The following is a 20,173-nucleotide window of genomic DNA, read 5'->3' on the forward strand; positions in this document are numbered from 1 at the left end:
CAGCCTTGATTTATCCCCCTCACATGTATTTTAAAAGCAAATCTCGACGATTTCGTACATATTTTCAGCAAAGTTCCACAGAAAGGAAAATCATTTCATGACAGTTGGCTTTGTCTGGGATCTTACTGAATTCAGAATAAATTAGATTTTGTTAATTTGATGACAAGAGCATTTCCCTACTGTTTGTAGTGCAAATGTTACAGAGGTGGTCGAGAACAGGTTAAGCCACATTGGTGTGATTCCCTCTTCACTTTCAGGTGGAAATATGGTGGAAGAAAAAATAAACCCCAAAAATGACATACTTCAGTTGGCCTCGTCTATATCTAGCTCATTAAGCATCAGCAGTAAATTTGGGGGTCAGATGTAAATACCATCAGCTCTCATTAAATGAAGATACATATCAGCTCATAATGTGTATATTGATTTTTACTCTAATACTCCAGAAGTGTAGCTCAAATGTATACCCTGCAGTTAGCAGCCAGTAAGGATTCTCTCCTCCTACGTCGTTTTCTCCACACCTTCCTTCAGCACAGCATCCTCCTGGGATTAAAGCAAGCAGCCATTGTATGGATTTTCCCCTCCTCTGGTTTACTGAGTCATTCCTGCTCTGTTTTTATCATCTATTTTTGCCTGCGGATGGTGACGCATTTGGATTTCACTGTTTTGTCACGCGGCGGCCGCTATTGTGTGATTTATACAATTAAAGACATTCTCAGCTGTGATGACTCAAGCAGCTGCCATCCCAACATAACCCAACGGATGATAGAAAAAACGACTCAACTTAACCAGTCGATTAAAAATGAGAACACAGCACCTGATACCATCTGGTAGCCAGTTTGTATACACCTTTCATTTTACAAGTTTGGGAGAGAAAAAAGTCACGTCTGAATGGCTGAAATGTATTTATGATCATTTTTAATTAAATGACAATATTCGTAAAAGTATTGGCAAAAGAATGAATAAATATTCATGACTTAAAGCTATTCTTCATCTGTGGTTTGGCTCTGCCATGGATGCATGGTGCAGACAGATATAAAAATAAAAAGCATTAGTTCAAACCAACTGAATGCTTTTATTCATCTATATTTTCACCCCAACAGAAAACATCTCACAGCTTCTTTAAAATGGTTTTGGTTTGTCAAACACAAATATATCTTGACCATAGGAGAGCCAAAATGTCACTTAAGTGTCATTTTCCATGAAACAGGTGAAGTAACCTTTATTATGAAAGGGGCCCATTAAATAGGCACTTAATTAAAGCTAGAAAATAGTTGGGAATAAGAAAATTAAACATGTTCATAGTGTCATTGTAAGACAATTTATGTAACAGGCTTGTGTAAATGGTCGTAGGATGGAATGATAGTTTTCATTCTTGTTGAAATCCTTTTTCTGAAAGTATCACCTTTTATTTTCTTACTTCTTGTTTGCATCAGAGTCATTCTGCACTGTTTTAGTCACATTACCAAAGAGGATACTCGCTTAGATTCCATAACATGCATAAAAAAATCCTAATTTGAAGAAGGATCTCGGCTAAACCTGCAACATTGCCCTCAATAATGTTAAAGATGGTGGTATCAGAGGTATTGTTTTGTTTTACAAGCCAAAAACTAATTCTCTAATTCCAAAATGTGAAAATTTGATTTAGTAATATTAGTGTAAAACAATTTAATGTCAGTTTGTTGACTTATTTTATCCTCATCAAAATGCAGTGTTTAAAATGGCAAATCCAGCACGTTGACACCAGACATCTTCAGAGTTCATCTAATTTAACCATGTCTCCCTCTTCTCTTTTTCCCCTACTATTCATTTATACCCCCCCCCCCCCCCAACACACGCACATTGTGCTATTCCTCTTGTCCTCTTCCCTCTCCTCACGTCCTGCGATTCATTCTTTGATCTCATTCATTTTTCTCCCTCCTGATCTACCTCCCGGCTTTCTCATTCTGTCCTTCCCCTCCCTCCCTCCCTCCCTCCCTCCCTCCCTTTCTGTTTCTCTGGCAGGCTGCACATTGCAGTGAGTCAATATCATGGAGGCAGGCAGCGGTGCTGCTGCAGTGGTGGGGAGTGCAGCACTGGGACTGCTGGGAACCGCAGCTACGTCCAGCTATGACATCGTGGACAGGTAAGATCACAGAATGTAGCCGGCGCACCAACAGCAGCTCCCTGGACATTTTTCAGCCAGTGTGAAGATAATAGGAAGATAAAAGTGTGGATGTGTGTATGCGTGTTTGAGACCACACCTTTGGGTTTAGTTGGTCACCTTAGTAGTTTGTTTATAGTGGAAACAGGAGATGGGTGCAGTGTGTAAACATCTTTATGCCTCAGAGGAATACGCACCCATTCTGTCTTCACTGTACGAGGCACATTTTGCAGACACAATGTGTTTGTAGCAGTGCAAGTGCGGTGCGTGTGTGTGCGCACATACACCGGAATGTGTAGGAGTGTTTGCTAATGATGGAAGGGGGAGTTTCTTTGCTTCATCTGAGCTTCCAGAAATGACAGCAGGGAATGTGCATGCAGGGGAAGTGGGAAAGACATCGGGGGACGTGTCCGAGCGCTGTAGCTACGCTGAATTTGCACAGTCACCATCCCACTGCCTGTTTAACCCCCACCTTCACCCCGTGAAGCTTATCACAATAGTGTGCCAGCCACCATTGTCAAAGCGCTCATTCAGATTTCCTGTACTGATAAAGCGGATCCAGCTACCACTGCCGGAGTGTATTAGCTGTCAGCCAGTTACGTCATTGCTACAGCTGTACACCCACATGCCTGCCCTCTGTCATCCCACACGCATGCAGATACTCAGTAAAGAAATGCATATTCAGCAATGCAGCAATTGAGTTCATATTAAATGTTTTATTAATGTTGTATTAAAAGTGTTGACTAATGTCAAAAGATTGAGAATTGCATTAAGCGAAAAAAAGTGACTACATTCAATATGAACAGTTCCACAGTGGTCAAATAAGCATTTCATGAGATGAGTGCCAAAGTAAACCTGGTAATTCATCATGTTGACATGTGGTCAGAAAGATTTCTCCATTCTACAACAGTAACAGTTTCCAAGCTGAACTGCTCCTCTGCAGAGCATTTATTGTTCAAATAAAATGAAACAGTGTAAAAGGTATTAGTATTATTAGTATTATTATACATGCCGAGAAAAGATAAAATAATGTTAACCGAAAGACAAAGGACAACCTAAGGAAAGAGGTGATTGTGTGAAATTGTGGCTTAAAAACTTCTGAAGCTCGTTCTCCTTTCAGTCTTGTTCTCTCTTCCATTCCTCCAGAATTTCTTGTAGATATGTGTTGGCTCATTATCCTTTCTGCATTGGGAAGAACCGTTTTGTCCGCATTTGGTTCAACTTAGCAGTAAATCCCCCCCCCCCCCCTCTTATTTTCACCTCTCCAAGTTTTCATTTGACACCATCTCAGCTGCCTCTGATGAATTCCAATCCAGTGATGCTCCTCTCCCTTATATTGATCCCTTACCCATTGCGTTATTTATCTGTTTTACAGTGAGATTTTTGATGGCTTAATCAGAGATGTGCACAAGAATCTCCCTTGACAGAGGGAGAGTGCAGCAGTTAGTTATGTCCTTTCCTTCACAGTTGTAGGGGTAACCACCTCTCAACATTCCGACTTCTCCATATTGTCTCTTCAAACCAGGTATGCAGCGTCTGTTCCCTGCTATGGGATCAGGGGTAAACAATGATTTATTCCTGCTGCAGATATTTTAAGGTTGTTGCATTTGTGCGTGTGCACAGTGTGGGATTTAAGGCTACGCAGCCTCTTCACCTGCTCCTCATGTACTGTCAATCCTGAACTGGGTCTGTATCCTCTACCCAGTTACCATGGCAGCAGCAGCTTAGCATATATTAGACAGTGGTCCAACATTTACCACTGAGAATGAGTGGAAAAAGCAAAGAAAAAGAACCAAATAAAGGCCAACCAAAAACATTAATTTCTTCTTTCACATTGTAGATTGTTATTTTCTCTGTGTGCGTGTTTGTGTGTGTGTCTCTCTCTCTCCCTCGTGTGTGGGGTCTTTTTCCTCCGGCAGATAACGTATTATGTCAGACAGGATAGATTGGATTTGACCTGGGTTGGTGCATTATAAAAGCTGTCTGGTGGTTCCTGGTAAAGAAGAGTGGATCAGTGGAGCAGGAAAGGAAGATTAAGTGATGCACTCTTCATGATTCCCTAAAAAAGACAGGCAGCTGGGTAGGGTGGAAGATACAGTAGAGGGTTTTACCATCATCCGAGCTCTCCTCAGTCTCAGTGACTCAACAGATCAGGTAGCTGCTAATTTAAGGCTGCACTGGTGTCACATTCCGTGTATACATGTTCAGAGTGTTGAGTGATCCTCACGAGGTTTGATGCTGTCACTAATTGATTTGGCAGGAAGCAACACTCTTAGATGTTCGGATTCTACAGTGGTTTTATTTGTTGTCAAATTAGTTGTCATTTATTGTCTACTGTAATTTAAGATAAATCCCTGAGGATTAAAATTTTTAGTTTAGTTTTTTTCAGTTTCTGAGGAAAAATTAAATGGATAAGAAGGGCTGAAATTAATCATCGATCATCTAAAGTTGTAAAATACATCAATGTATATTTTTAATGCTTCAAGCAATGGTTGAGCTTTTTATAGTGCTGCATATACTGTTCCATCTCATAGATTTTTTTTTTTGCATCAAGAGATGATGGGGAACAAAAATAGAGCAAGAGGTAATGTGAGAAGTGAAGGAGACATTACAGAAAACCGTTCCTGATGCCACAGTTTTCTTTATGCATTGACAAGGTCAAAGTGTAAACAACCGGATGGCAGAAGCCAGAATGCATATTTAATACCATTACGTTAATATCAGTACAGTAAGGAGCACAGTGAACAATATTTTAGACCAGACCTAAAAAAATAAATGTCTGAGAATAGAGTTGAGCCTTTTCTTTTCCTCTTTTTTACCCAGAAAAAGTATTTGTTTTCTTTCCCTTAAGCTTGACCACTTACTGCATTGGACTGCGCTGTATTTTACTCGGGTATCATTGAGTGTAACCTGCACCTGATTGTGTTTCTGTGGTCAGGCATTTACATGTCCAGAACATATGAGCATATGGATATGGATATGGACTTTTAACTGGACTTTCATAATAGATTTGAATGCTTATATTTAAATGCCCAAGGAACATGCTTAGCCTATATTGGTTGTCTGTTTATAAGCCTGACCCTGGGTTTGGTTCCTCTTCTTGTTTTGGGCTTATCCAAAATGGGAGAGTTAAAAAGTGACACTAAGATGGAGCTAGAGGTTTGTAACAGCGTTCCGATTGCCTTGTTCCTTAGAGCTTATCAAAATGTGTCGTTAAGTAGGCGGGGATCTCTGTAACTGGTTAGGCTTGATTGCTTTTGTCTGTGTACTGAGTGATTTTAGAATTAAAGACACAAAAATGAAATTCAGCGCCTTAAAACAGCCACAGTTATGTTCAAAACTAACAATGTTACTTTGTCCAAACATTAGTGCATCGCAGAATAGCATTTTACAGCTGTGTTATATTGTACAGCTGTACTGTACAATATAATATAAGAATATGCAAAAAAGTGTGTCTATCTCTATGTAACTGGGTTGGAGAAAACACAGGGTTAATGTTGCTGAACAGTCAAAGACATGAACTCAGTGTTGTCCCAACAGGACAGGAACTTAAACTGCTGGCAGACTGGAGAGGTTTCAGCCAGAACAAGCAGAACACTTCAGTCTTGTGCCCTGCATACCAATAGTGCCCTATGTTGTTGCTTGCGATTGTTGATTTCCAAGGCCTTTTCTTCACAGTGCTCGGGGAACATAGACCACAATAAAACTAGACTTCATTACTTATTCAGGGCAGCTACAATGAGCTCATGTAACCTTACAGGTACTCTGACCAGTCGGATCTTTTCTTTTGAGATTCAAACCACATCTGACCTATTACACTTCAAACGGAACACAGCAGATGCATTTACAAGAGTCTGACATTTACCTTTGACTTTGCAATATAAAGGAAAGTGGCGGCCAACTGCAAATTATGCTCGGCAAATATTTAGAGGAGGCGTGACCAGTATCTTGTTCATAACAAGTAGGCTGTTTTTCCAACAGTGTTTTGTTCAAAAGTTTGAGGTGTTTTGTAACAACAGTGGAAAATGGCCCAAAAAGAAACTTTGCAGCAGATGCTGGAGTAGCGAGAGAAAATATGCAACCCACATGAGGCCAGAAGATCTGGCCCTTAATCAGCACCTTGCTCTGAACAAACAGGCACTGAGATGTAGATCATGCAGGGTTTTGACATTGTTACACTTACAGTGGAGATGAAAACGGACTCACAGCTGACAACACAGGGGAGCTTCTACAGTATTCAGCCAGAGAATCTCTCTCACAGCTTTAAAATGTACTTTTGCCCTCATACTCAGAAGTTCTTTGCATCCAGTTTAACAAGATGACAGGTCTGCTTACGTATTTAAAAAGACACACAAAGGAATTGTCGTAAATGTTTAAAAGTCAGTCCTCACTGTTTTGCTGTTAGATTAAAGCAGATGACTGCCATCAAAAACAAACCCCATCTTCAACGGAGTAAAATATGATATGACATGTTTTCAGTCCTGGCAGATGAGGCCATGCAGCCTAATTAAAACATCTTAGAGTCGTAGAAATGAGGATGTTTATTCTAGATGTCTGTGTAGATTCTCAATCATCCAGGTCATCGTTATCCAAGGCAGTTTTCTCTGTCAACTGGACTGTGTTTCTTCTCTTGAAGAAACAGTTCGGTTTGTTGTTGGAAGGAGTGGAGGATGTACAATGCAGTCCTCCACTCCTTCCAACAACAAACCAAATGTTCAAAACCTTTCCAGGAGTCCAACAGACAAAGGGGGGGGACACCTCAACCGAAACTAGGTGAACAACCCTGCCAACGACTCTCAGGTGACCACTCAGATCATTAACATGCTAATGGTCCACAGGGGCTATATTTTCAAGCTCGGTCCCCAGCGAGTTCAGAACCGAAGAAGCCTTCTGGATAGAAGGCGAAACGTCTTCAAGAGAAGAAACACAGTCCGGTTGGCAGAGAAAACGACCTTGGACACGTTTATTCTAGTCAGTTTGTGCTCGGTTCATTTCTACCTCTTTGCTGTTTTGTAGCCCAACAAACACTGAAGGTCTTGAATGACCCTTAAACCAAGTTTAAAATTGACCCTCACATTCCTCCGTCACAGTTGCAGAACGAGGCCATCAGTAAACCTCGTCGTCTCCAAACAAGATTCACTATCTGTCTTGTTATATCTGGTTGTTTTGGATGAGTTATAAATGTGCTTTTTTCATGTATGCTTTCTTAAGGTCAGGAAAAGAAGAAAGCATGTACTATATAATCTGGCAGCTTTATTTTTGGTTCGCCTGAATTAATGTTTTTTTGGGTTTTCTTTTTTCAGGAATGATACTTAAATTGTAAATTGGTTTTATGAATAATTACCATTGCTATTGTTAATGACTCATTCTGGCATCATGATTGCTGACATCAGGCTTCATTTTCTCCTCTCCTTCTATTACTGAAATTTTTAAAAACCTTTTTAACCTCCAAAATCCACTCATGACTTTTATATTACACAATTGTATCAGGGGGAAATGATTCCATTTTGTTGGCTGTAATTTCTGGTATGATTTCCACTGAATAGTTTGATAACGCCAACGGTCATCAACATCTAATATGAGTAACATTATTTTTAGTGAATTTCTAGGGAGTAAAGCTTCGGCTTATTTCTATTTATGGTGAGAAAACAGTAATGTGCAGAGGCTTGTATTTTAAGCAAAGAAATTAGTCTGTATAGAAATGAATGTGGTGTTTTGCAATGTTGTAGTTGGATCACTCCAGAAGCAGAGAAAGTAGGTCGATGGCAGACGAGTTCACGCGGATTCAAGCTCCTGTTCTCTGCAGTTTTATTACGACTGTTGGGAGCAGGTGCAATAGTTGCTCTCACTGCCTACTTAGTAAGGAATGCTAGGAATCTTTGTGGTAGTTAACACATGAAGGTGGTGCTTGAGGAGTAAATGATTTTCAAGTTGACCTTTCTTCTGTAGCACGTTGTTCATGGTGTCAGACGGTCTTCGTGTTGCAGGAAAGATCTTCCTCCGACTCTTTGGTACGTCCAGCCATTTGATGACAATAACTGGCTGGAAGTAAACATCACAATTTTTTTTCCATTAAAATGAATTCTTTTATTCGAGTGAATAGCTGTAATTGGAATTGAATGTCATGGATTTGACATTGAAATTCTGCATTATTCTGCATTATCTAGGAGTTATGTAGCATGTTTCAGGTTCAAGAAGAATTTAACTAAAATAACATTTACTGTCATGTACTTAGTAATAATTGAATGATTAACATGCAGGTATTATTTATATAGCAAACCGATATCTTGGTTGTTTAGGGAAAACTGAATCGTGATCATATGCTTAATTATCCCCATTAAGCGGATTTTTGGGATGTTCACTTCTTTTTAACTATATATTGAATTCTTCTATTAAGGAAAAGCTTCTTTAGAGAAGTGCCCTCAGGAACGTGCTTCCACAATCTACGTCTACATAGTGTGCAGCTTATATGAGTTTTCTGTAGTAGGTCACGTGATTGTTGCAGCTTTGACACATTCTTACAAGCTTTGCCCGAAGAAGAAATGATTTTCACGAACCGTATGTATATTTAAATGTCTTTAATGGTACTCTGTGTGTTGACTGTAGGGGTCTAAGGTCTGGGCGTCACCTGGACGACGACGACATTGTGCCTGAGCTGGCTCATATTCATCCCAGAGAGAGACCTGACTGGGAGGAAACCATCAGTGCTATGGTGAGACACATGCTTGGGCATCGGCTGATGGGAGCGTTTAGTTCCTTACATTTACACATTTGATGATCTGCTCGATCATATTGAATTTCTTGATGCTGCACTAGTTTGATCAATGTTGTTTGATTCATCACTCACCCTGATGTCACTTCTGAAACACTGGCACACATTGTCTCAGCAGATAACTTTCTTTGAGGTCTTTACCGAAGCATTTACCCATCTCCCACCCCAGTACCAAACTGTTTATTTCACCGTTCACCAGGCGACATCATTCCTATTTCCTTTCCTCCTGCCTTTGGTTTGGATGGTCCTTGCATCTTGCATCAACAGCACAGTGAAAACGAGGTCGTCTCCATGGTAACATGTGGAGCCAACAATGGCCGTGCGGTTTGATTTTGATTTGAAATGCTTCCTTCGATCATCCAGCACAGAGAAAAAGAAACAATAATGTCAGCAGATTAATATTGAGTACAGAGGCGGGAGTTCAATACTGCACGTCTGCTGTTCTTTGTTCCATATTTGATCAGAGAGACTGGTACAGACTGGACTGGCATGAATTATGAATGTCTCCAGTGTTTTGAAGAGGTGATGAGAAGCACCAAACGGCTTACACTGATGTGCTATAAACACCTGTGTTGTGTGGCAAAAATCATGTTATGCTGCACACTGTAACGTTCCCATTAAATCTCTGACAAAGCAAATCAGAGTAAAATGTGTTCCAGTAATTACAAATCTGATGAGGGATCAGGGACTGGGATCAGTCTGCGTGAGGAATTGTCACCCACATTAGGGTGGGCAGGATTATGATTACTTTCACCTTAATCTGTTCAAAATATTTGATTGTTTTCCCCTTCAGTGTTTATTTATATCTGCGGACTTTCGTTTTATTGCTTCGCCATATCAGCTCAGTGAAATTAAAACCTCTTTTGGAAACATCCTGTATGCTGTTTTGCCAGATGTTTAAAATTATATTGTTGACCTCTCTTTGGATGTAGGTGTAATTCCAATTTGCTGAATTGCATTTTAATGGACTGTGTCTCGCTGAAAGGTAACAGTGCATCTATGTAGGTTTCTACAATGTTACTTTCAATAATACTCATGTTTTTAAATTAGGTTCAGGTCTGTTTGAAGTGTTTACCTCTGTTCCGACAGTTAGAGATAACTGTCAGACTACACACCACACCAGAGATGGTGTGGGGGATAAAATGTGAATACATGTTTTTAATTGGCCACAGCCATCATTGTTGATGTAGATGATGTTTTTGTCCTGTATTTTCAGACCTTGTAACGTCTTTTTTTCCCTCACCACTTTGGGAAGGCAAATACTTGAAAAATGTCACCTTGTCTAATAATTTTGACTGTGTTATCAAGCTTTGTCAGTACTGTGAAATAACTCAACTGATTTCACATTTCAGCTACACTTTAAAATGGCTTGAACTCATCTGTCCCTCCTGACTCTGTAGGACATTAAAGGTTTATTAGCTGTTGACTGAGTAAAATGTTGGGTGTTCCATTTTCTGAGGTTTATTTGTGTTATTGCAGCTGTTACACCCTGTCCTATTGGTGCATTTTTGTGTGTTTAGGCCAGGAGTGCCGAGATCCCTGAGCTAAGGGCAGAGCCCCTCATGCGCTCCTGCAGCAGCAGCACGGCCAGCATGAAGGTCAAAAATGTTAAAAAGTGAGTGTACACACACCCATGCATGCAAACACTCCTGTACACACACCGTTGTCACCGTAACTCAGAGTAACTGCATCTCTTCCATGGTTTCCTGCTGCTATTTTGCTCTTTCCCCCATTTCTATCTTTTTTTAAATGTGATTTTGTGAGAAGTGGATGATGACTGACCAAACTGTATTTTTTCAGACTTTCTTTCACCAAAGGCCATTTTCCCAAACTGGCAGAATGTGCCCACTTCCATTATGAAAACGTGGACTTCGGGACCCTCCAGGTAAAGTTCCACTGTCAACAAAATCAATTTGGGCTAATTAAGGTACACTTAAATTGTAACCTCGCTATTTAGTGAGTTGAAATGGCAAAATTCAAAATAGGGCTACAGGACAACTGGACAGTTCAGTTTTAGGGGAGTTGATCACCTCTCCCACAATGTGTTTGCGAGCTGTGTGACATTCCACTGTCATTGTTCTCAGTCCTGGTGACCATGAGCCGTAGGACTGTTTCATGAGTGCTGGAGTTTTCTGGAGTATGTTTTTCTCACTGTGGATGTAATTAAGAAGTAGACCCCCACCCCCTTTCGTCCTGCCCTGTCCCGTCATTTTAGCAGTACCTCATTGATGACTGTTTTTTTTACTTTTGTTCTTTGGATTCAAATATATACAGGGAAAGCAAAAGCTATCAGTCAGGTTTAGCAAACATGTCTGTTATGTATCCATATAAGAATTTACCTCTACCTGTAAGAGCCAAACAGTTGTCCTAAAATATATAGTGTAGAATCTACACTGTAGATTATATCATTGTACCAGCAGGGGGCAGCAGTCCACCGCATGTGTTGGACAGTGTTGTATGAAGCAGATTAGCTTTTGATGGAAGACGTTATTTCAACTCTTCATAATTCAGTCTGTCCTCATGTTATTATATCTTTGAAATTACATCTCTCCCATATTTGCAGGGAACATCATAAAGCTAAAGAAATACAATACATAAAAAAACATTTGTATTTTGTTTGCATTTTCCACTCCACAGATGGTTTGGAGACATTTCAGGGCCTGCTGTGATAGACAAGATTTTAACAGGCATGAATTAGACTTACTATTGCCTATTTATCTATCATGTTAGAGCTTTTTAAAACTACATTTAAAAACATATGAAAGGTTTTTTTTGGAAGTATTACCGGATTACCTTTTAGATTTCCTTGAGCTTTTTATTATGCTTTTAATTTATCAGGACTGCCTAAAAATTAAAATAGATACGTATCGTATACGTGTGTTAACACGCATGCAAGTTCAGTGTTGTGCATTTTAACGTTAACCTGAGGTAAAGACGTGTTACAGTTTAATAATGATGAGGTCATCTTTTCCACTTGACATAAATAAGAACCTGATTATAAAATAATGCTCTTCACCAGGAAACAAAACATCACATCTATTAAAATAAATCTAAAAAGAAAAATATATCATTGATATGAGTATTTGGGCCCTTCACATTGACCCTTGGACTTTAACTCTGGGGTCCAATTCAATTTCTCTTGATTGTCATGAGATGATCCTTCATCTTGTTGGAGTCCATCTACAGTAAACTCAATTAAGCAGACCTGAATAGGAAAGATAAACAAACCAGTCTATATAAGGTCTCATGGGTGTCAGTAAATTTCAGAATAAAACCAAATCCACGAGGCCTAAAGAAGTGCCCCAGAGATGAGAGATATACAGTGATTATACTAAATAAAAACCTGATACGGACCTCAGACTGGGCTGAAGGTTCCCCTTCCAATAAGACAATCCAGAAGTAGTTCAATTACAGTTCTGTGATGGTGACCCACCCAACTTTACAGAACCTGAGAGGCTCCTCAGAGAGCAATGGCAAAGTACTGTATCTTTAAATCCAGGTCGGCAAAGTTTATGGCACAATTACCAAGTAAAGTGTTGAAATACTGATGTCCATGCAGTATTATTGTTTTTCTTTTTCTAAAATAATTTGCTAAAATACGTAAATTCTGTTTTCACTTAGTCATTCTCGGACATTGAAAGGAAATCAGTCAGAATATTTGAAATGTATGACTTTAGCCTCAAGCTGCAATACTGCAAATCTCTGGCGGTGTACACCCTGAACGCTGTTTGTCTTCGCTGTGTTCAGGTTTGCACGTGTTTAAAGATAACATACAGATAAATTGTCTCTTGGATGCTTATTTCTTATTCCTCCCTCTCCTGGCCCACCTGACCTCAAGTTGGTGCAGCAGGAAAAATGCCTGGGACGTGGGAACATTTAAACTGCTGAGTTGCACCACTGCAGGGGAGCTGAGGGCGCGTTCGGAACACGCCTCAACCCCCCTGGCCTCTGGAAAATAAAGCAAAGATAGAAAGAAAGTTCCAATATCCTCTCATCATGAATGTATTAAGAGGGCATCAATATTCTAAGCAAAAGTGGAATGTTATTGCACTTACAGGCCATAATGTGTTATGCTTTAAAGAAAACATTCTTTACATTCTTAAACATATTGGTGTGTGATTACAGATAGCAGTGTACAGATAGACCTGTGTGAGTAGGCTACGCAACAATCTACACTGAAGTAGAAATCCATTTTAACTGGGTTTATTTGCATTTTCATCATTTAGGTCACTTGCTCATGTGTTGTAATTGGATGTGTTTTGTAACCTTCCCTCAAGTTATGATCTCATCCCCCCTGCAGTGATCCTTCTATGTTTGAATCTTTTCTATATTAATCCATTTTGTAGAAGTCAATCGTCCAAAATACAGCGGCAGTCACTTGCAATGGCGTTGGATGTGAAATGCTAGTACCTCATGGATCTCCATTATTATTTGCAGGAAGTGAAGTCACATGATGTGGGAATATACTGTATGTGGAAGGGCTATTTATGTCTGTGTAGATTCTCAATCATCCAGGTCACTGTTAACAGATCAGTCGTGGTCATTGGCTCATTTTAAAAAGTGACACCAAATTCAGGAATTGAAAGTTTTGCAATTGCAACATCAGAACTTCCCGTAGGTACTGAAAGCCACATTTTATTGTCACTCCTCAGGGGAGGTAAACTAGATTAAGCAGCTGTTGCTTGTTAACTGGGAACTTTTGTCTGAGGTACAGATATTCACGACCAAGAAGTGAAGTGCCCTCTCAAATCATGAAGATAAATTGTCTCAGACGTTCCAAATCACCCATCATCAGGTCAAAGTAGGAAATAGTCAAATTCTGTGATTTAGGGGGAGATACCGGTAGATTACTTTTAAGTTAATTACACCTTACCTGAATAAATATTAAATATTAACAGGCTGATGGAGGTCAGAGTAATCGTGTCATATGCTAACCATTCATTTTACCATTTGCTGCTGTAAGTTTATAAGTGATATAAAATTGAATTTTGTTACCCATCTAATTTAATTTACTGTAAATATTGCTGCATTAGAAAGTCTTTCAAGGCCGAGTGAAGTCAAAGGGCCCCCCTTGAAAAGTTAAATGATGGAATGGTAGTGACGATTCAGACATGTTGATTGGAAAATTTGTCAATAAAATGTGATTTCAGGCAACTTTATTTTTCCTTAGTGTGCATTTTGCAGGGGAATTTTCAACTTCCAATTTACTGTGTTTGGGTGCAGCAGTGGTTTGTGGCAGGTTCACAAGTCTTTATAGATGTGAAAGTAGATGCAACAAGGAAAGTCTAAAATACTGTTTCAACACAATTCTCTGCTCTTCTCCAGCAGATCTTTATAGACTTGTCTGATGGAGCATATGAGTTTGTACAACTCTTAATATATATCTTCTTTCCTCTTTCTTTGTGTTTGGAGTAATGGGCATTAGAGGTTTATTATCTACCGGTAAATACTTTTTGTGAACTAATTAAATCGGCTATTTAATCAGCTGTGCAGGTTGAAAAAGGGTGTCCCAGTGTGAAAAGAAAGCGCAGAGTAGACTGCACATTTCTTCTTGCTCTTTCCATCTGTCCTCTTTGTCCTGAGAACGTACCAGCCAGAGATGGAGAGCAGGAAGAGAGGAGGGGGGAGGGGTGAACCAACATGTCAGACAGCAGCAGAGAGAGAGAAGGGAGGGAACATGTGCTAGAGGGACAGGGAAAGACTGAGGTCGGGAGAATCCTGAAGGGAACCTGCTTTGTTTAATTCATGTGGTCGCTTCCTCCTATTTGTGACTGCAGTTCATCAGTTCTGAGGTCAAGCTTCTGTTAAGTTTAGGGAATCCGAAACAAGAAGCCCCCAGGAGAAAGAGGATGGAGCATTACAATGGAATGAGCGGAGAAAGGGCAAAATGGAGGAGGTCAGTTTGAAAGCTGCCCTGTTGGGTAATCACCTGCTGTCATCAATACCACCTCTGCTGCTTGGGAATACCACACTGAGGAGGGTACACTGCGTGTGAAGAGAAGCAAAGTTTTGGCATTTGGATCCTGCAGAGGACCAGCTTGTGAGGATGTCTACCCTGACCCAAGAGAAGCATGCTTGCACTGTAGTGACCTCAGACAGTTAACCTGTGTGACATGAATTGGAGGAAATTGCGGTAAAGGAAAAGAAAAAGCTAGCTTAACTGCTGTGAGTATGTGTAAGAATGAATCTGCATTTTGTGTTCATCTGCACTTGTCAGGACTGCACTTGCCCTTTGCTCTTCTATGAGTAAAGGACTCTAAAATAGCACATCTGAGATCTTGGTTGAATTTGGTTTTTCTTCCGTGTTCGATTGATTGCTAGACTCTATGAAGCATCATAGTGCCCAATTCTGTTCCTGAGGATGTATGATTTGATTATGTGGTGCTCAGGACAAAGAGAGCTTTACAATTAGATATTTTTTGCTACTTATATATTTGTACCTCCTCAAATTAGGTTATCACAGGCAGTGTCTGACTTTTAGCAAAATAACTCAAAAGTTATGGAAATTTAAGTAAGATTTTCAGCAAATGTTGATAACAGGCCAAGGAAGAGCACATTCATTTTTTGGTGGTTCTGGATTCCGAAGGGATTTTGATCTGCCAAAGATAAAGGCCATGGGGTAAAGCAAAGTGACTCACTGTTATGTAACCTTGTATCGCTGCTGCCTATATATTTACCATACTTAGTGTAAGTCATATGTGGAGTAATGAGCTGCTTGGCTGAGGTCTGCGTTCTCCGAGTGCATTTTCTTTTATTTTTTTTATTATGTTTATGCTGTTTTCTCAATGACCACTTTGAACCATTCAGCTATTTCTACAATCGCAGAATGGTTGTTTTAGTTTCTAGCCTTGGTTCACAGTGTGCTAGTAAATAGAGCAACCGGTTAAAAATTATTCCTAATGTTGAGTCTATATCTTTAGTAAGTAGTCACTCATTTGAACATCAGTAACCATTCATCTGAGCCAAACACACACTCCAGCGGACAAATAAGTTTAAGTTCCGACCATCTGTGGTTTCAAGTCACATTTGACAGTAGAATTTAACAGCAGGTACTAAGCCCCCTATTCCCAGAACAGGGTGTGTATCACAGGAGGAGGCCATGTGCTGCATCACAGTTTTCTATGTATTTACATCGGCTCAAGTACTACAGAGGAAAGGTGCATGAGGACAAACTGACAGATGAAAATGAATGTGTTTGTCAGAGTCACGTGTCTCTGAATTAGCCTTTTATGCCATATTTTGTCAGTTGCATAGATAAAATCAACGGAGATTATCCAATAATTGTGTTCTGGCTTATCGGTGTCTCTGTCTTCCAGTTGTCCCTGGGCGACGAACAGTGCGAAGTGACACGGAACAGCTATGAGTCTAAAGAGCTGGTGTACTTGGTCCATATTCACTGCCAGGTAAGGAATACCTCACATCTAAACATTAAGATTCTTGTAAATAGCTTAGTCTTTTTCAAAATTTCCTTTTAAGGAAATATGTCTGAGTAAAATTACTGCAAAATTATTTATGATTACATTATATGCAGTCTTGCAAGAAATGGGGTTAACCCAGAATCTTGAAAGTTGTGCTTTTCCATGCCAACCAGCTGCAGGAAACCCGACACAAGCCTCTTTAGCGACATTTGTGATTCTGGTTTCATACTTTTTGATCACATTCCATAAGCCTGGCTGTGCCGCATCAGTCTGCAGCTGTGCAAATCCCATTTTCACAAAACCACAGAGAACTGTTTAAAGCTAAACTAATTCTGTTTGAAAATGGGAAGAAAATGCCATAAAGTTGGCCTTCTGAATGCAGAACTCTCAACAGAGAAGGAAAAACCACACATCATGATTGGTTCAGTTCCACAGACCCAAAAAGAGAGAGGGGGGTAAAAAATATTTTATGAAAGTAGGGCAGAAAAGCATGGGGAGTTCTCCACCCGTCTATGCCAGCAGCAAGAGAATATGGCCTGACTGGTGCACTGCAGTCCCACTCGTACTTGTTCTGGCCTCAGTCAGACAATTTCTGGGTCAACTCAAAGTAAAGTACTTTTTCCACCCCAACTTTCTTTCTCTGGGGTTTTCAGCCCTTTTAACTGGATGAAAAGAAAATATTCCACAGAAGAATCCTCTTAAAACAAAAGAATGTGATTTAAAAACGGAGAGCAAGGCAGCTGAATTGTTTATTTTTAATGACAACTTTTAGCTAGGATAAGAATTTGTGATTAGTCAGGTTTCTGTTTTTAAAGTGATTCTGTGGTAAGATTTTTTCATACAAAATATGTCTTGAAAAGACAAGAATACTATATACAGTATATGTGTGTATGTGTGTGTGTGTGTGTGTCTATATAAACTTTCTTTTTTTAATCTTTATAATAATCTTTATATTCTTTAATAGCCTTTTTCTATCTTTCCCTGCCGATGGCCCTAATGTGTTGTTGTAGTTTGAGGCCACGGCAGAGTTGTGCTTGAGGGCACAGCTAGTAAGGGCTCAACAGAAACAATGACACAGTTGAAAAGTCTCCTCATTTTTTAAATCTTCGCATTTTTTGTTGTCTGACTGTTCTGTATCATATTCTTGCAGGGTCGTAGTTGGATTGTAAAACGCAGCTACGAGGACTTCCGTGTCCTGGATAAACACCTGCACCTCTGCATCTATGACCGACGCTTCTCCAAACTGCCTGAACTGCCTCGATTGGACAGTCTGACTGACCAGTCAGAGGTAAATATTGTGAACAAATACTGCTGTCATTTTTAGAATCAATTTGCTTTGTTTTACATTATACATATTTGTTTCACATTGAATTATTCCTGTAGTAACTATAATAATGAAGTAATGGTCATCTTTTAGATTTGTGGATTTGATTTTAATAAATCTCCCGAAACATTAGCTTTGTAATTACGCCTGCCTTGCTTTGTAACTCTTAAATGAATGTTAACATTGGCCTGTTAGAGCTGACACGATGGACTTGATAAAGCAACATTTGTCATTTTCATGTGTTTTCTCCTGTGGAATTTGTCCTGAGCCACTCAAAACCTACTGATAAAACTGAGGCTTTAACAGGAATGCAGAGATTGAGTATCAAACCAAACTGGTTAAACCGGCTCATCACTGGAGGCTGTTGTGGACAATGTGTAATAAAAGCTTCATATGCTCCAATACTGACTAAGTTTCACCAGTAGCTCCCTTACAGGTGTCATATGATCCCTCTCCTGAACAGAAACCCTGTCTTATTGAAACTGTGCTTTTTTTCAACATTGTCTTTGTAATTGTGTTGGTGCTATGAAGGTGAATCTACAGATAAAGCATTTGACATTTGAAATGTCAGGAGTAACGTCTGTTTTAAGTTGGGGTAAATTCTAGTGAATGTAATGATTCCAGCTTTTGTCTGTTTTTCTCCATCCTAGTCTGTTTCCCAGATGTTGTTAGCATACCTCTCCCGCTTTTCAGCCATCGCTGACAATAAGATTAATTGTGGGCCCGCCCTCACATGGATGGAGGTGAGTCTGCATGGTGCTCTGTCTCCTCTGATTCAGGGGAAAACCTCTCTTTTCATTGTGTCTTTAATTCTAATATAGTCAGATATGGACATTGATGAGCTTTTGGGTTTATAAATTGAAATAAAATAATCTACATGTGTTAACAAACATGACATTTTGGCAATGCATTAGTTTTTAATTAATCTACCATTCCAAATTCTAATAAAGTTGGGACAGATTGTAAAACATAAGTAAAAACAATACAATGATTTGCAAAGACTTTATAACCAGTATTCAATTGAATACAGTACACTGCAAAGACAATATATTTATTGTTCAAACAGATCAACTTCAAATTCACATTTTGAATTTGATGCCAAAAAACTAGGACAGGGGCAACAAAAGTCTGGAAAAGTTGAGGAATGCTCAAAAAGGCTCAGGCCTTCACAAGTGAGGAGGGTGTGAGGTCCAACAGCTTAACAAGATAATCAACATACATTTGCAAGAAAATTAGGGATTTCATCATCTACAGCCCATAATATCATCAAAAGATTCAGAGAAGATCATGTATGTCGTCATCCTCCATTCACCAAAGAGGAAAAGGACCTTTCAGATACTTGAACAGTTGACGCACTGAAGTTATGCTTCGAGCAACAATATGAAAGAATTCCACTTACAAAGCTTCAACAACTGTTGTCCTCAGTTTCCAAATGCTTATTGAGTGCTGCTAAATGGAAAGGTGATGTAACACACTGGTAAACTTGCCCCTGTCCCAGATTTTTGGAAAACAACAAATTCAACATTTGCAAAAAAAACAAGCTTTATCCGTTTGAACATTAAATACATTGTATCTGTAGTTATTCACTTGAAAATAGGGTGAAAAGAATTTGCAAATCCTTTTATACTATTTTTATTTAAGTTTCACACAATATCCCAACTTCAGTGGAATTGGGATTTGGACCCAATTTGGATGCTTTCAGAAAATATATAAATATATATACAGTTTTAAGTTTAGTCTTTGTTTCTGATGAGTCAAAAAATGTGTCGGTACTTTTTCACATTATGTACTCGCTTTTTGATAAATTATATCAATTTGCTTTAATACAATCACTCTGGAGATGCTTCCTTTTATGGATAACAATTTGTCGCAAGTTCTGGAATTCACTGTTAATAATTTAAAAGGGGGTAAAAAGTTTTTGAATGTAACAATCCACTGTATGGAATGTGTGTCTTAGGTGGACAACAAGGGAAATCATCTATTGGTCCATGAAGAATCATCCATCAATGTTCCCGCTATTGCTGCTGCTCATGTCATCAAGCGCTACATCGCCCAGGCTTCAGACGAGCTGTCTTTTGAGGTGAACACAGGCTCAGATTCCATTGCAGTCACTCACCTTTTTCCTCATCTTTTATTAACAGTTTAATACTGTATGTTGTATTTAGTTTGTTTGGGGGGGGGTTCTTCACCACTATTTGCCTTGTGGGTTCACGGGGAGGGTGCTGCAGCCTATCCCACCTGCATACAGGCAAAGGCAGGGTACTCCCCTGGATGTGTCGCCAGCTAATCGCAGGGCCCTGTCTCAACATTTAGAGGTTCACAACTGGTACTTGAACCAAGAACCCTCCACTTGGCCTGTGATGTGGTCTGAGGGACTGTCACATCTAATGAGCTCACTTTGCTCCCCGTAGGTTGGCGACATTGTGTCTGTGATTGATATGCCTCCTAAAGAAGACACCACATGGTGGAGGGGCAAACACGGCTTTCAGGTACAACAAGAGACTCACCAAATTAACCTC

The 20,173-nt window shown here is 39.6% G+C and overlaps 1 protein-coding gene across 3 annotated transcripts in view; it reads left to right on the forward strand.

Annotated features, from left to right (window-relative positions):
- Nucleotides 1-20,173, forward strand: part of arhgap32b (Rho GTPase activating protein 32b) — a 46,803-nt gene that overhangs the window by 7,808 nt on the left and 18,822 nt on the right. For all 3 annotated transcript variants that reach the window (XM_011611041.2, XM_011611042.2, XM_029848835.1), the window contains exons 2-10: nucleotides 2,002-2,122; nucleotides 8,747-8,852; nucleotides 10,433-10,527; nucleotides 10,713-10,797; nucleotides 16,229-16,315; nucleotides 17,481-17,618; nucleotides 18,305-18,397; nucleotides 19,612-19,734; nucleotides 20,066-20,143. In XM_011611041.2, the coding sequence (XP_011609343.2) occupies nucleotides 2,028-2,122; nucleotides 8,747-8,852; nucleotides 10,433-10,527; nucleotides 10,713-10,797; nucleotides 16,229-16,315; nucleotides 17,481-17,618; nucleotides 18,305-18,397; nucleotides 19,612-19,734; nucleotides 20,066-20,143 (900 nt within the window). In that variant the 5' untranslated portion in view covers nucleotides 2,002-2,027. The remainder of the gene's footprint in view (nucleotides 1-2,001; nucleotides 2,123-8,746; nucleotides 8,853-10,432; nucleotides 10,528-10,712; nucleotides 10,798-16,228; nucleotides 16,316-17,480; nucleotides 17,619-18,304; nucleotides 18,398-19,611; nucleotides 19,735-20,065; nucleotides 20,144-20,173) is intronic.

This window comes from Takifugu rubripes, chromosome 15 (genome assembly GCF_901000725.2).
Source record: "Takifugu rubripes chromosome 15, fTakRub1.2, whole genome shotgun sequence".
NCBI lineage: Eukaryota > Metazoa > Chordata > Actinopteri > Tetraodontiformes > Tetraodontidae > Takifugu > Takifugu rubripes.